Genomic DNA, 15,567 nt, shown 5'->3' with positions numbered 1-15,567 from the left:
TGATCCAGACCTCAGCAGGCAAAAAATAAGGTCTGATTCATCTCATTTGCAGTCCCTATTTTAGTATATGTTTAAAGAGGGCTCTTGGCCTGTTTTCTTATTTTAGATATCTTGACTGTTGATATCATTCTTTGAAAGTTTTTTTTTCTTGTATTCTTTTTTTATCCAGATGTAACATCTCAGGAATATCAACAAAAGAGAGAAGATTTTTTTCCAGGTTGGTGTATTGGATCAGGTGAGAGCGGCTTTCCATTGGGGGTGGGACAGCTTGCAACAGAACTGCAGAGAACACACAGTTTGTCTTTTGACATACACTGTTAAGTCAAACACAAACAATGGGAAGCCTTTTCATCTTGAGTGAAATGCATGATTCAAATTAATACTTTAAAGATTGCACCTTTGAAGAAATAATGTGGACATATTATTGAAATTGATTGTTTATAAAACCTCAGAATGAATATGACATGGCTTTTTCTATTACATGTTTGAATCTACTCATTTTCATTCTTGTTTCACCTAGATTAAAACATCAGAAGTGGCAGTTAGATGCTGGACACGCTGGTGGACATTTCATTGCTGTACTCAATGGGACATCTCATTCTCTAAACCCTAAACATTTCAGCACTTGTCACTGCGGTGCGACATGTGAATTCAGACCAACATCATAGAAGGACATTTTCCAAGTGACATTTTAAAAGAAATGACTAAGTCATATCCATCTATCAACGAAAAAGTCAGCCAGAATATCAGACAAATAGATGAAGGTGAAAGTGACCCTGAGCAGGCTGATGATATCATGGATGACTCAGCAAGTTCATACTACACTGCTCTTTGTTCTTTGAGTGAGTACGGTGAAGATATCAATGATAGGACACACACACAGTCTACAGAGTGTCTTGTTGAAGGTGAGTTGCTGGATTGTACCATCTCTGTGGAAGGCATTACTTCAAGGTCTACAAAGACACCCATGGTTCAATGCATCAAAGATACCCTTCTGTCACAGGACTACAAAACACAATAAGACCTTGATACCAAGCTGCCTGATGTGTCCCAACAGGTTAAATCTCCATCATCGAGAAGACATTTGTTAGAATCTGATGTAAAACCGCTGCTGTCACATACCGAATTAACAAATGTGGATTTGCAATCTAAACAGACACCACACAAAAGATGGATCCTTCTGAAGCGACTTATTTACCAGCAAAAGATTTGTCAGAAAACCTAAAGGATTATTTCAGAGGCAGTGGGACTTTTTTCACACTAACATTAGAACCGCTGAGCAGCACAGCTATTCACAACACAGATTTACTTCAAACACTATTTTGATTTCGCCTGACAGAGATCAGTATAGCAAGGGTAGGAAACAGGAGCATAGTGGCACACAGCCAAAAGAGGACCACGCGACACAACAGCAAAGACCCAGGGAGGGTCTGAGTGCATGCCTGGCTGAATCCCGATTTGACAGAGGTGGGTATATTCGGGGTCATATGGTAAAGGAGGGGGAAGGGGAGGGTAGTTGCAAAAAGAAGCAGGCTGAGCTGTCACTCAGGTTTAGAAATAGAAAAGTGTCTGCAAGCTGCATCTCAACATTCACAAGCAGGAGTCAAGAATCCCGCCACACTGTTATTCAGAGAGTATCCCCGCAACCAGGCACCAACCCCAGCTACAGACCCTTGCTGATACTCAGAGTTTGGAAAAGCAGAGCAGGAACGGCGTTTGGCTTTCCAGTTCACTCTCCTACAAACAGTTTAGCAGCTCGTGGCAACCCTGCCACAGCACAGACAATACCAGAGGAACAAGCAGCATGGGAACAAAACTTGCCGAGGCCAGTAGTAAGGTGGGAGCTCTTGTAAACCTGGCCCAGGTAAGATCTTCCTGTTCTGAAGCTGAATACTTGCATGTTTTCAGTTCAACCTGTAGGCCCTCACATCAGCCCTCTGCCAATGCAAGCCATAACAATTGGACAGATGATGTTCTCTCTTTCAAAATGCAGATGTACTCAAAGGCTCAAAACACATCTGCTTGCTCAGAATCCAGCAGCTTTGAGTGCATTGATGTTGCAGTGGAAACCACAGAAGAAATAAACCGAGGCTTAAAGACTGTTCCTAAAAGACAAATTCAGCTGAAGAGACGGGACACGGCTGAGTCACATGCCAGAGAAAATGACAATGAAACCCGTCAGGTTCCACAGACACCTATGCGCACCCGGGACATATTTCAGCGTCAACATAGCATGCCTGTAGCATTTCACCAGGAGTCACACATGGCTGATCAGATGTCAGTCCAGGCTGAAAGAAAGCAGAGGCTACAGAAATCGTTTTCCCTGGATGAGACTTCAAGCAAAACCAAAATGGCTTCCTGCATATTAATAAGTGTCCTATCAAAAAAGATGCAACATGAACAAAATCTACACAGCATGGATTCTACTGATGCTTCCATTAACGTGAACAGAAAAACTACGGATGATTGTTTGCATTTGTCTGGCAAGGATGCACATGCTGAAATGACCAAACCGAAACAAAGTGCATTTTTCCAGAATGCCACTCTCAATACTGAGTGCAGCTCCTTTCAACAGTATAACATTGTAAACTCCAAAATACAACCCAAACCATTAAGCAAACATAGCTTCAACCCCCTGTTAACTGGAATTGAAAGGTCTGAAATTCAAGGCAGCGGCACTGAAATAACTGTCACTTCAGAGAATGAGAAAGCAGAGAAGGTGATCCCGAGAGAGGAGGCGACACAGCTTCCTAACCTGAACCCCGGAGCAATGCTATCCTGTGACTCAGCAAAGGGCAGAACGTGGAACTCGAGTGCAGCAACAAGTGCAGCCATCAGCCCGCTCCCCCCTGTGAAAACCACACCTGAGGAATGCCACATGGGGCAGAGAATCCATAAACAACCCAATGTAACCCAGAACCTAACAAATCTTCTGGACAAGCAGGAGAAACACGGCGGCAGCAAGGAAAGTACACTCCGTCCTACAAATATTGCCTGTCTTATCTCCGATTTGGAGGCCAATATGGTGGATGCAGTTCCGCAGGATGATGAGGGTGGTATAAAGGAGCAGGAAAGTAACAGAAAGCAAGTCAAGCTTACAAGTCTGTGTGTGCAAAGCCAAGGGAAATTAAAAGCCATGGCCCCTGTGCATGTAGTAAGAGATATGAGGAGCCTAGTGAAGAACACATACAACTTGCCCTTCAAAGGCCCAGCAGAATCAACCCACGGAGCAAGCAGAAGTGCTCCGCTTTTTCAGCAAACCACCCCCAATCAAAACAACGACAGGGATGAAGAAAAGGGTAAGGTATACAGACAAGACGAAAAGCATGTGGTGCGGAAAGTCACACCTCCCCTTTCACTGGACAGAATAAGAGATCTGGCCTCTCATCACTCTATACCCAGAGGATGCTCAACTAAAGCAAAGCCTCCTGTGGAATCAAATGACAAAAGTCATACTGTTGGATTTACAAAGGTCAGCCCAACCAAGCCAAACAGCTGTGCAATGTCAAAGCCACCAGAGACACAGAGTAGCCAAGTTGGCTTTTGTAAAGGTGATGTTACTGGCAATGATACAAACTTGAAACCAACAAACAGGAAAGATCAACCACAGCAAACCAAGGAGGAAAAGTCTACGGAAGTACCTACCAAACGAGAGTTGAACAAAGCAGGGCAGGAGACTGGCTCTGACAACGATCAACCTTCTGCGTTCCATAGTGTCCCGGTAGCGCTGCCATATTATTCACCTACAGTAAGTGTTGAACAACAAGACCATGGCAAGATGATCAGTGATGACCATCAGACCCCATGCTTGCCTCCCAGGTCACAGAGTTCAGTGGGGCCTCTGTCTGGTTGTGTCCTAACAGTCGCTTCAACTCCAATGGTTCCATCATGTTATTACAAAGCCAATCCACTGGGTTACCAGACGATCTCTCCTCAAATCGGAGCTGTTCATGGCTACGTTCAAGGGCCTCTCTTGTTCCAAACACCTCTTTTTAACCAGCTGCCTGCATCAAGCAGCCATACGCCCCTACTGGGATCCCTCTCTGAGGATGGCAAAATGCTAGTCCAGCAATCCCCAACATATGGCTCAACCAATCATGCAGAAAATGAAGAATCTATGCCTTCTCCAGAAAGCATACAAAACACAATCTTTGTTGCTCCCTTGAGTGCCGAAGCCAGGCTTAGGGGTGCAGGTGTGTTGGGTCCAGAAGCAGGAAGAAGTATAGCGGCAGGACAACACCCTTGCCAACTGCTGCTAGACCCGGAAACCGGATGCTGTTTTTATGTGGACATGACTCAGCTGCCACAGCGCAAGATGCTGTTCGATCCACAAACGTGCCAGTTTGTCGAGGTTATTCTGCCACAGCAGACGCTAACCAATGCCATCCTGTCCCCACCCTGTGGCATACCTTTTGCATCTCTGCACATCCCACCCATGTACACCCCACACTACTTGCCTTACGTGCAGACACATCCTCAGGTGTTTCAGCCACCAACGCCGTGAAACCTGGGACCTATGGACTGTAGAAGATAATAGCTCATGGATCGGATTACCCAGCACCTCTTAGGTGCAGGATCAGAGCTGTTTATAAGCTAATGAATGAGTGAAACATGTTGACCATCTGCCACCCTCGCCCCAAGACATCAAAGCTGAAAGCGTATTTTCTTAGCACTGCATTCATCACTTTGTTTTTGCAAAGGTTACCTCTGGACTTGCAACAGGGTGAGGCCAACTACATATGTTGAAATGTGTTTAGATACATATGCCTTCACACATACAAGCTACATAAACAGAGCAGTGGCTGTAAAGAGAGAAAGGGATCGAATCACCTCTGGTATGGGCAACTGAGACTCACAGAGGGATCTGAGGGTGTTTGGCAGGTTTAGCATACATGACAAAGGTCACAATTTTGTTATTGTGAATTTCAGTAAATATTTACTGAATGGCAGGTTGATCTGAACTGTGGCTTTGTTTCATATACACTATGGCATATATACATGAAGTTAAGCAAATCCTGATAACACTTTATCTGTTTTATATACAAACAACTGGATAAAAACTGAATCTGCTCCATAAATGTGTATTATTAATTATTAATCTCTTCTGGCACCTGTTTCTAAAAGGTCTCTGCAATACACAGAGCTGTTATCTGAGATTCAGACGGGATTATTGACTATATATTTATAACTATATATGTACTGCAATTGGCCCACAACAGATAAATGTCCTAATGTTAAATCTATAGTAACTACTACAGTTATGGGGTAAAAATATAGTAATTTCCTTCAAATCGATGAAGACAAAAATATAAAGATCCTGCTAAATAAATACAAACCCTGCAGTTCTTAAAACAGCATTGTAAATTTGTGAAGAATCAAATTTGCTTTGAAGATACCACAAAACATATGATGCAAAATTGTTTAATACAAAGTAACGTAAGCACAGCTTTGTCAACACTGAACATCCCATGATTATCTGTAATGTTCTCATGGCATACAAAGTACACTTATGGTATTTATAAACATTATCTGTTACGATAACATGTATATGTACATTATCACATGTGTATTTTAAACACATTTTTGTCACGATCTACCTAAGCTGAACCTTTCTAAAAACATTTGTTTAGTTCTAAACAATTTTGTACACAATCATTAAATAATAAATGGAAAAACCGGACCGTAATTTTCTCATTATTTCAATAAAAATCCTAATGCTTTATCATCCAAACAATGTTAAACAAACAGAATTACGTTCTTAAACTGTTCTTCCAACCGTAGTATAGAAATATAAGCGTCCATGATTTAATGGAGCATTCTTATTATCTACATATTCTTAGATGCAGTACTGAACAAACTAATTGAAACAAATCTGGTGTTCAGCTGTAAAAAGGTTAATTTGCACTTAACAAAGTATTCTATACAAAACCCAGTTAAATAAAAAATATGGCTAGACTTTGGTGCAGACCGTCTCATCTGGAACATCTGCCAGCACACCTTCATTGCTTGTCACGTTCTTCTCTTTATGCCTGTGGCGTAATGGCTTAAAGCCCTGGAAAGTGGGACAGATGGGCAGGTAGCGCAGACAGTTCAGCTTCTGGACCAGTCCCATCCCCACTGGAAAGTTATATGTGTCTGATGTCAATTTATCTTCTCCAGAATTCTCAGCAGCCCAATCGATCAGACCTCGCTCTTTTTTGGAGCCTAGACACAAAATATATAGTGATGAGAAACGTCAGGTTTGTGATTTTTGTGATCTTTGTGTTACATTTGTGAGTTAGCATGTTGGAGTCATGGAGTCATTTTGATTGATGCATACCTGGGATTGTGTTATCCAGTGCAAACGCTATGAATCCCCCAACAAACATCTCTGTGGTCAGGAGCACTGTAATGATCTGGTCCAGCTCTGGCACACCTGTTAAAATAATTCAAAAACGTGTTTTCATTGTAATGGGGAACTGCAGCAGCAGCAGCTTAAAAACTCCATAAAATCTCTTCAGGAGAGCTTAATGTACTTCCTATTGAAACTGAAAGATTGGCAGCTCATGAATGCTTCCATTTTCTTTAAAGGTCAATAGGCTTTAGCAACATGAACCCACTTGTTTAGAAGAAAGGATTTTTTTCGGTCTGTTTACTCACTGCAAAATGAATTGTATCCATTTGTAAGAGTAATTGTAGATGGCTTTAAAGTTTGTGGGTATCAAATACAAAACCTGAATTCTCATTTATGAGGTGTGCAAAAAAATTACTAATATTACTATACATGTATAGTATAATGCAATGTAAGTGGCTTTGGATAAAAGCGTCTGCCAAACGCATAAATGTAATGTAAATGTACATTTTGAGCAAAGTAAAATAATTCAGGAAACACTTTCAGGCTACACAATGAGACACTGACACATATTAACCTGTTTGGATGCTGCCCGGATGAGTCTCCAGATAGTTAGGCAGCATGAGGCCGGTAAACAAGGAGAAACCCAGAACAAAAAGATTTCTGGACGAGTTCAGATCTACACTCTGGAGGTTTGACAATCCAACCGCTGTAATCATACCTGTTTATAAACCAAGATATAAATCACAATGTAAGTTACCCCCCCAAAAATGTAATGTAAAAATGTAAGATACTGCCCACTACAAAGGCAAAATGACTCCTATGATATCCACACTAATTTTTAAGGTTTAATACATCATCGAGGCTTTGATTAGAGAGCTGCGCCGGACGAATTGTTTCAGTCCCGCTCGCGCCAGCTACCGCGGGATTCTGTCCCGCTCTCACCCGCTCCCTGCAAAAATATCCTCTCGCGCTCCTGTCCACAAAAGCCCGCAGTGTAACATTTTAACATGGTATGGTATGGTATCCTTCAAGAAACAGAATAGCCTAATAGAGAATAACCAAACATTTCGTATAGTCTGCTGTGTCGTGTCCACAAAGTGTTGCGTTATTTTAGATACTATTTTAATAAATTGTCTGCTAAATAACAAATGTAAACGTAATGTACATTTATTCATTCAAATGTCAGCCTCACGATAGATAAAAAAAACTTTTTTACCAAATGTATTCACTATGTTGATCGCTCAGATTGAAATATTTGGTTGTGTAAAAACCCATGCGAGGTCTTTCTTAAACTTTTAGAAGATTTTATTTCATTTTTAAAGCACGATTTCCGTTTTCAGGTAGTATAAATGCCGCTTTCAGAATTGTCACATCCATCGGCCCAAAATCCTCACAAATGGGCATGTGAAAAAACGTATTTTATGTTCTACAAAGAGTCATCCATTGTGTATTATTGTATTAAAATGTTTGTCCATTTTAATTCACAAAAATCCTACAAAGTATGTCGTCTCTCAAAAACGTATGTCCTTTTGGTCACATTTAATCTTTAAATGCACTTGACACTTTCGATTTATATCTCATAAATGTCACGAAAAGTTGCCTTTCGAACTGTACACAATTTAAGTTCCAGATTTGTGCTCCCCGCATGCCTAGATCCACCTGTGTCAAGCTCAACAGCCTTACTTAACCCCTACGTTACAACATTGATCTTTATATTATTATAAACTAACTTTTTGAGCATATTAAAATGCAATTATTTTGAACGTGTCTCTCTAGCATAGACCTCACTCGACGCTTAAAGTGATAGTTCACCCAAAAATAAAATTCTATCATACTTTACTCAGTCTCATGTCATTTCATATCTTTATGAATTACTTTGTTCTGATGAACACAGAGAAAGATATTTGGAAGAATGTTAGCAATTTTCCTTTCTGTGACATCATTGACTGCCATAGTAGGTCAAATTAAATGGTAGTCAAAGGCCCAGAAGCTACATTTGTTTTCAAGATATCTCACTTTGTGTCAGACAGAACAAAAAAAAGATACAATATATTTTTCCTACTATGGTAGTGGATGATGTCACAAAACTGAAAATTGTTACCTTTCTTACAAATATCTTTCTTTGTGTTTAACAGAACAAAGACATTTATACAGGTTTAAAACAACCTGAGGGTAAGTAAATGATGACAGAATGATGAGTGAACTAACCCTTTAAGGGAGTTTCACTGACACCTTGTGGCCGAAGCAGGAACAATAAATGAGCACATAAGAAAAGATATAAAAGTCCTATAACCTTACCGAACAAAGTGCAGAACATCCCTCCGAGGACAGGGTCAGGGAAAGAGGCAAAAAGTGCGGTAAACTTCCCAATAGTTCCCAATATCAACATTATACCTGCCCCATACTGTATCACCCTCCTGCTGCCCACCTGAATGAGGAACCACCATTTTTATATTACTTCACACCACTGCTGTTCACACAACACAGAATATCAATAATATTTTACAAATATTATAATCTAAATGGTAAAGCATGAATAGTTATTCTGTATCCACCTCCTGTAACTCCACCTACTGAGTCTCATCACATGTCAGAAACAAATGTTTGTGAAAACATTTTCACAATACACTCTATAAAAAATGCTTTAAACAGCCTATAAAGTAAACAACAAAATTATAAAGAGCCAACGAGCTCCCACTGCCTCACCTTTGTGATGCCAAGCACCCCTATGTTTGGACTAGAGGAGGTTGAGCCATTTCCTGTACCCATAAGTCCTGTAAAAATACAGCACATGCCCTCTGTAAAGATCCCTCTAGAAAAGAAAACAATTAGTCAAAAAATGACCAATAAGCCATAAATTTGCATTTATAAATAAGTAAAGGATTGTTTTTACTACTTATTACCTATTGATAGCATGCACGGGAGGAGGCGGAGCCCCAGAGAGGCGAGCACATGCGTAGTAATCCCCAATAGACTCAATGATACCGGCTAGAGTTGCGCTGAACATCCCCAGCACTCCTGCCACTGTCACTGTGGGTAAACCCCACTGACCTGTGACACACACAACCACATAAACCTGAGCTGGCTAATGATCCACAGGCACAAATGCATCTAATCAAACCTCTAATCAATTTTTCTTAGAAAACGGAAAACTTTAGATTAGATATTAGTCACAGTATTTTCCCGCTGTTATAAATCACGGGCATGTGTGGGCGAGGTGCTTACACGGATAGGGGAAACGAAACCATGGCGCCTGGGTCACGATATCACCCCGAGAGTCAGTGCGAGCTTTGTAGCCGTACTGAGTTGGGTCATTGGGCAGCACGTCTGTCAGGGTGAGAATATAGCAAACCAACCACACCAACATGATGGCCATGATGATCTACATAGAGCAAAACATATCAATTACTATAGACAACGTGAATTTTTTAATAAATGTGTTGTGTGAATGAACGTTCGGCTATACTGGAAACATTTTGAAGATCTGCACACGTGTAATGTGACAGCCTTTCTTTCTGGTATAGGCTGGCAAAGGACAAGCCCAGTTCCTCAGATACTGAGCAAACAGAACAATGAGGAAGATGCACCTGTAATAAAACACACACATCTTTAAAACCATTCAAATGAAAAAGATGAATTATGCGCATGAAACGCTCAAGGACTCACAGCAGAGAGAGACCCCAGTGGCTGCCCGCCCGGTCTCCTGCCGTCTGGAAGACTGACAGGCCGATAAGAGAGACGGTGGGGGTGACAGTCAGCGGTCCAATTGAGTTGAGCAGGATGCCAGGGATTCCAGTTAACCCTATGACCACCTCAACCAGACTAGACACAATGATAGCACCCTGAATCTGTGAAGCATTGATACACACGGGTCAGGATGTATTATTTGATGAAGTTTACTAGTTCTTTATTTTAAACGTGCAGGGCACAACTGGGCAATTCTATGCAAATGTCAACGTGGATCGAAACAATCAAGATTTAACCAAACATTTTCACCATATTGATAGGTCAGATGTCAATATTTGGTGTTTTAAAACACCTGTTAAGTCTCTCTTAAAGGGGTCATATGGCGCGAACACGTGTTTTTCTGTGTCTTTGGTGTGTTATAAGTTGCCCATGCATGTATTACACACGTAAAATTGCACAAATGAAAGTGTGGGAACAAAAGATGCATTCTATCTAAAAGCGAATGCTCACCCAGACCTGACTGAAACGCCTCGTGTAACCACACCCCCGCAAATCTACGTCAGTTCGTGGTATGATTTGACTAAGACCGCCCAAATGTATACGCAAGTAAGGTGGGCGTAGCTGTCAGTACAACTGCTTTGGAACCTGATGTTCCAAATATGGTAAGAGGCGTTACATTTCCGTCACACGTTTGCAGTATTCGACCAATCACTATGCACTGGTTCACTGGCCAGTCATAGCACACCTCGCTTTTCAGAGCCATGAGCTTTGTAAAAAACAGCGCGTTTCAGAGAGGCGGGGCAAAGAGGAGATACAAACATGCACATTTTTTAACCTTAAATCGTGTTTACACATTGAATTACATCTAAAACAAACGATAATATTAGCCGTGTCATAAATTATGACTCCTTTAATGTTTTTAAAGCTTTTTTCTTGTGTTTTTAAAGCATAGTTTTCTATAGTCTGGTAACAGAATTGTCACAACGGTCCATATTCCTCATAAATGAGCACATGAAAATTCAAATAAAATAACTATTTTATATTCTATGAAGAGCCGTCCCTTCTCCATTTGTTGTGTTTTATTGCTTCCGGTTTGTACATTTTAATTCACAGAAATCCTACAAAAGTATGTTGTCTCTCAAAGTATGTTTGTCACATCCATAACACATGAATTTTCCCCTCTTTTCAAATAGAAAACTCGTGTATAGACTGATATTCTTCGGATGTCTGGACTCTTTCATCAGGGGTTTAGTCAAATATAAACAGATGGTTCAACAATATAATGGTAATAAATACATTCTCTGAGAGTTAATATTTCAAGTTTTGACCGAAAATGTCACATCCAAAATGCTGGAATTGCCCACCTCTCTTATTCGTGGATGCCAAACATGGGATGTGTTGAGAGGAAGCGTCCAATTTCCGTAAATCTCCTCTGTAAACCCAAAACCAGTGTTAAGTATTAACTCTGACGCACAATGAGGAATGTACTGTAGACAGATTTTCAATAGATGAGTTAGTGGGGTATTCACACGGGATGTGTATTTTATTTGTGTAATTTCTAAAATGTTGCTCTATATAAAAATAGACAAATATACTTTTTTGGCCATTGTTGTGAATATTTGTTTATTTACGTTTATATTTTATAGTATGGCATAATGTTTGTATAGGTTTTTCAAAGAAACAGTTCCCTAAAAAAATCTCTTTCCAAATGTATTAAGACTTTTCTTTCTTAGAAAATAAAATTACTTTTATGTTTATGCATTTTGGCAGACACTTTTATCCAAAGCGACTTGAATTCAAGCTATACATTTTATAAGTGTGTTTCTTAGGAATCGAACCCACAACCTTTTGTGCTGCTAACAAATGCTTTACCAATCATGCTACATGAACAGGAAAATTCTGAATAACTCAAATGTAATGCTGTTTCTCACACAAAAACATCCAGAATGCACTGCTTAAAACAATCTACCTTCAGGGGGACATTTCCATCTGTCGAGCCTCAGTATTGCCTGAGCAGGGACAAGAAAGGCAAGAGCACTCGCTTGGAAAAGAGGCAACCTGACCATGATACATAACAACCATTAAACCACAACAGCAGCGGCACATGATAACCTTTGACATCACGTTTCTCATGAAGCACACATTGGATAACTCACCTGACACCAAATGTGGTCTGTACGAGAGTAGTGATGCCCACACAGGTGAAGATGGTGCCCACCAATTGGCTAACCGTGTACTGGTCCCGCCCCACACACATGGCATCAGCCAATAGAAACGGTACAGCTATAGTTCCACTGAAGCATGTCAGGTAGTGCTGGAGACATAGAGGATGTTAGTACTGATTTGGAAGGGATGGGGGCTTGTAGATCAGACTAGATGGTCAAAAGAATGAAAATGTGTACCTGAAGTCCCAGCAGCATGCATAGATACCAAGGCGGGACATCTTCGATCTTGTAGATCATGTCAAACCCTGCCGTCTGATTCTGACTCCCATCAGGCTTGTTGTGCGTTTCAGCAGACGTCTCCTGTATCTCCGCATGCACAACCTCATCTGAAGATGGGAGCTAATGTCAAAAAAATACAAGCATATACTGTATCAGTCATTCCACGTAAGGAGTGCCTGTATGTGTTCACAACATTTGTCAGATCAAATATATTTTAACTCTTTTACGGTTATCACTAAATATCATGTACAACTGTTACATAAAACAAAGCTTAACAATTCAATCTATTTTTTAAATCTCATAATGATTGAAAGTGTCAAGTTAGGCTGTAACTTATAACAGTTTGAGTTGTCATGGCTGTTGGTTCTAGTTTGGTAACAAACTAGTTTTTTTTTGCAGGGTCAGCGCTTTATTACGTGACAAGTAATAAAGCAAGTAAGTGTTAAACCTGTTTTAAAAGCAATAACGTAGATAAATAGATGGACATCATGACCTGGCATTAAGCAACCAGGTCCTGCAGACACAATGTTACTGATAAATTCAGTTTGAATTTTTTTCAGTTTGAAACAGCACATATTACCTGTTAGTTTAAACATTTATTGTTAATTAAATTGTTTTAATAATATTTAGAACAACAGAGTTGACTTTATCGAAACCAAGCATTGTCAGCAAGGTCTTTTAACATACTATATAAATATGTGAAGTAATAACATGTATATCTGGCCTTCGATGCCATAGAAGAACCTTTAACATCAGAAGAAATATAAAAGAAGAATTATATTAATTCTTCAGATTATAAAAAGTAAGAAAGAGATGATTCTTTAAAGAACCTTTGACTGAATGGTTCTTTGTGGAACCAAGACGGGTTCTTTTATGCCATCGCTGTGAAGAACCTTTTAAGCGCCTTTATTTTTAAGAGTGTAAATGTGATGCATATCTTACATTTCTGAACGGTTACACTTTATATTAAGGTACACAAATTCATTATTAACTACTTGCTTATTAACATGCTTATTGGTTGTATATTAGTATGTGTAAAGCACATATTAATGCCTTTTTCTGCATTACCTTATTCTACATCCCTTAATCCTACCCAATACCTTCACCTAAAAACTACCTTATAAGCAGTAATTAGGAGTTTATTGAGGCAAAAGTCGTAGGTAATAGTTAGTTAATAGTGAGAACTGGTCCCTATTCTAAAGTGTGACCTACACCTAGAATGTTTATATAGAATTGTTTATAGTAGACTGTGCTATGAATGGATGAAACAATGCTGATGTATATAGTTCATTTTGAAATCATTACTATTTATAACATTGTCATTTATTGTGAAAACTTCTTTAACAAACCTCACTTTTAAGCTTGAAAATTTCGTTGAAATGGCATGAAAACGAAGTTTAATCTCTCACATTTGGTTTCAATGTTTCATCACATTTAGCCATCATAATGTTTCCCATGGAAGTATCTTTATTTCTGATAAACAACAGCAATGTGACATAGTGCTTTTGGTCAGAAAAATGCATAATTAGACCACACAAAAGAGGCTGAAAAACTGTTTGAAGAATTGTCAAGCATTAGCCAACAGGTTTCTTAAAAATAAATCGGAATAAATCTTTGCATGCATTTCTGGATTTATACACAGTCGTCAGAACCCTCTGAATCATTTAACTTTTATCTGTTATATACAAACCAACAAGACACTAATAACGAAACCACTCAACTTAAGACTATAGTGACATTTTCAGCAAGTAAACAAAAGTGATTTTAATATGATATGTAGCTAACAAATTCTTCCCATGGAATCTCTTTGAGATAAACAAATGTGGTCCATTTCAGTGTTTTGATTCAGATCAATGGCACCGTACTTTCAGATCTTTTACCTTGAGCTCCTCTGCTGTTTCGGATTGATTCATTGGCCCTTGAAGGATGTGCAGGGCTCTCCCATAGACTCGAGATCAGGCTTGACACAGAGCAATGGTTTTATGAAAGAGAGAGAGAGTCAGAGAGAGAGAGAGAGAGAGAGAGAGAGAGAGAGAGAGAGGGACAAGATTAGACAGGTTAATAATCTGCCCTTGGTTCTGGACTTTACTCCCCCCTTTCTGTGCTCATCAAAAGACAGTAGCTGTGTTCTGAGAACAGTACGTGAAGCAATGTATCCACACGAAGCTGCTTCGCATGTGAAGCAGAATGCTTAAAAATCTTAACATGAGGTCAGGGCACAGACTTTAGAACAGTTATCTGGAAGAAATGAGGCCTTCGTGAGAAAGTGCTGATGAAGTGATAACTGCCCCTCCACCACTCGTGATTCTGTAAAGAGTGCCAAACATGATCTGCAATATTGTAACTTTTAAAGACTAATGACCACACAAACATCTGTAGGAGGAGAATCATGAGATGCTGTCATGTGGCCCTTGTCTCACACAAGGCGGTTTATCGGAGAGGTACAGAATTTAGGTGAAAATTTCCCACTGTGCTGTTGGATCCACCCACATCTGAGCAATGAACACAAGACTTCACAATGTCCACACCTAAATGGGACAGATAGTGTATTTACTACGGTGGTCAGTAGATGGCAGTAGATACCAACATGTAAAGTTCACATCTGCGTGGAATACATCCGTGGATTGTGTTTTCATATTTTTTAAAGTGTCTGGGCACGTTACAATACAGGTAATCGATATCCAAATGACATGTACTTTTAAAAAACTATACCTATCACATCTTGCAAAAATAAGTTTGCTTGGTTACATAAATTAGAATTCATAGTTGTGAAAACTAACTAGGGAATTCACAACAATTTTCGGACCAGTTGGTAGTCTCAGAAATGACAGAAAAGTACAACAAGAAACAACAACATTGGCAGGAATGATAATAAACCAGAACCTCATTGGAAGAAATGATGACCCCAGTTAACCTATTACAAAAGTTTTACATTCAGTCAGGTGTTAGATTTATAATTTTTGTAGATTTAGTATTTATAAACATAGGGCTGTCGATGAATCACATCCAGAATAAAAGTTTGTGTTTACATAATATATGTTGTTTATTGTCTTTATAAAGACATACATTCATATTTAAGAAAAATATTACAATAAATAAACA

The 15,567-nt window shown here is 39.5% G+C and overlaps 1 protein-coding gene across 1 annotated transcript; it reads right to left on the bottom strand.

The window, feature by feature from the left end:
• Nucleotides 1-5,413: 5,413 nt before the first annotated feature.
• On the bottom strand, nt 5,414-14,824 carry slc23a1 (solute carrier family 23 member 1). Its single transcript, XM_057360592.1, has 14 exons — nt 14,346-14,824; nt 12,424-12,585; nt 12,178-12,335; nt 11,991-12,079; nt 11,386-11,453; nt 10,001-10,182; nt 9,801-9,921; nt 9,560-9,716; nt 9,238-9,385; nt 9,041-9,146; nt 8,633-8,762; nt 6,909-7,052; nt 6,320-6,415; nt 5,414-6,204 (listed from the first exon to the last, which is right to left on the bottom strand). Exons 1-14 carry the CDS (start codon nt 14,376-14,378, stop codon nt 5,951-5,953), a joined length of 1,848 nt encoding a protein of 615 aa, XP_057216575.1. The 5' UTR covers nt 14,379-14,824; the 3' UTR covers nt 5,414-5,950.
• Nucleotides 14,825-15,567: the final 743 nt, after the last annotated feature.

The sequence above is a fragment of the Triplophysa rosa genome, linkage group LG19, assembly GCF_024868665.1.
Source record: "Triplophysa rosa linkage group LG19, Trosa_1v2, whole genome shotgun sequence".
NCBI lineage: Eukaryota > Metazoa > Chordata > Actinopteri > Cypriniformes > Nemacheilidae > Triplophysa > Triplophysa rosa.
This window is presented reverse-complemented; position numbering and strand designations above follow the sequence as displayed.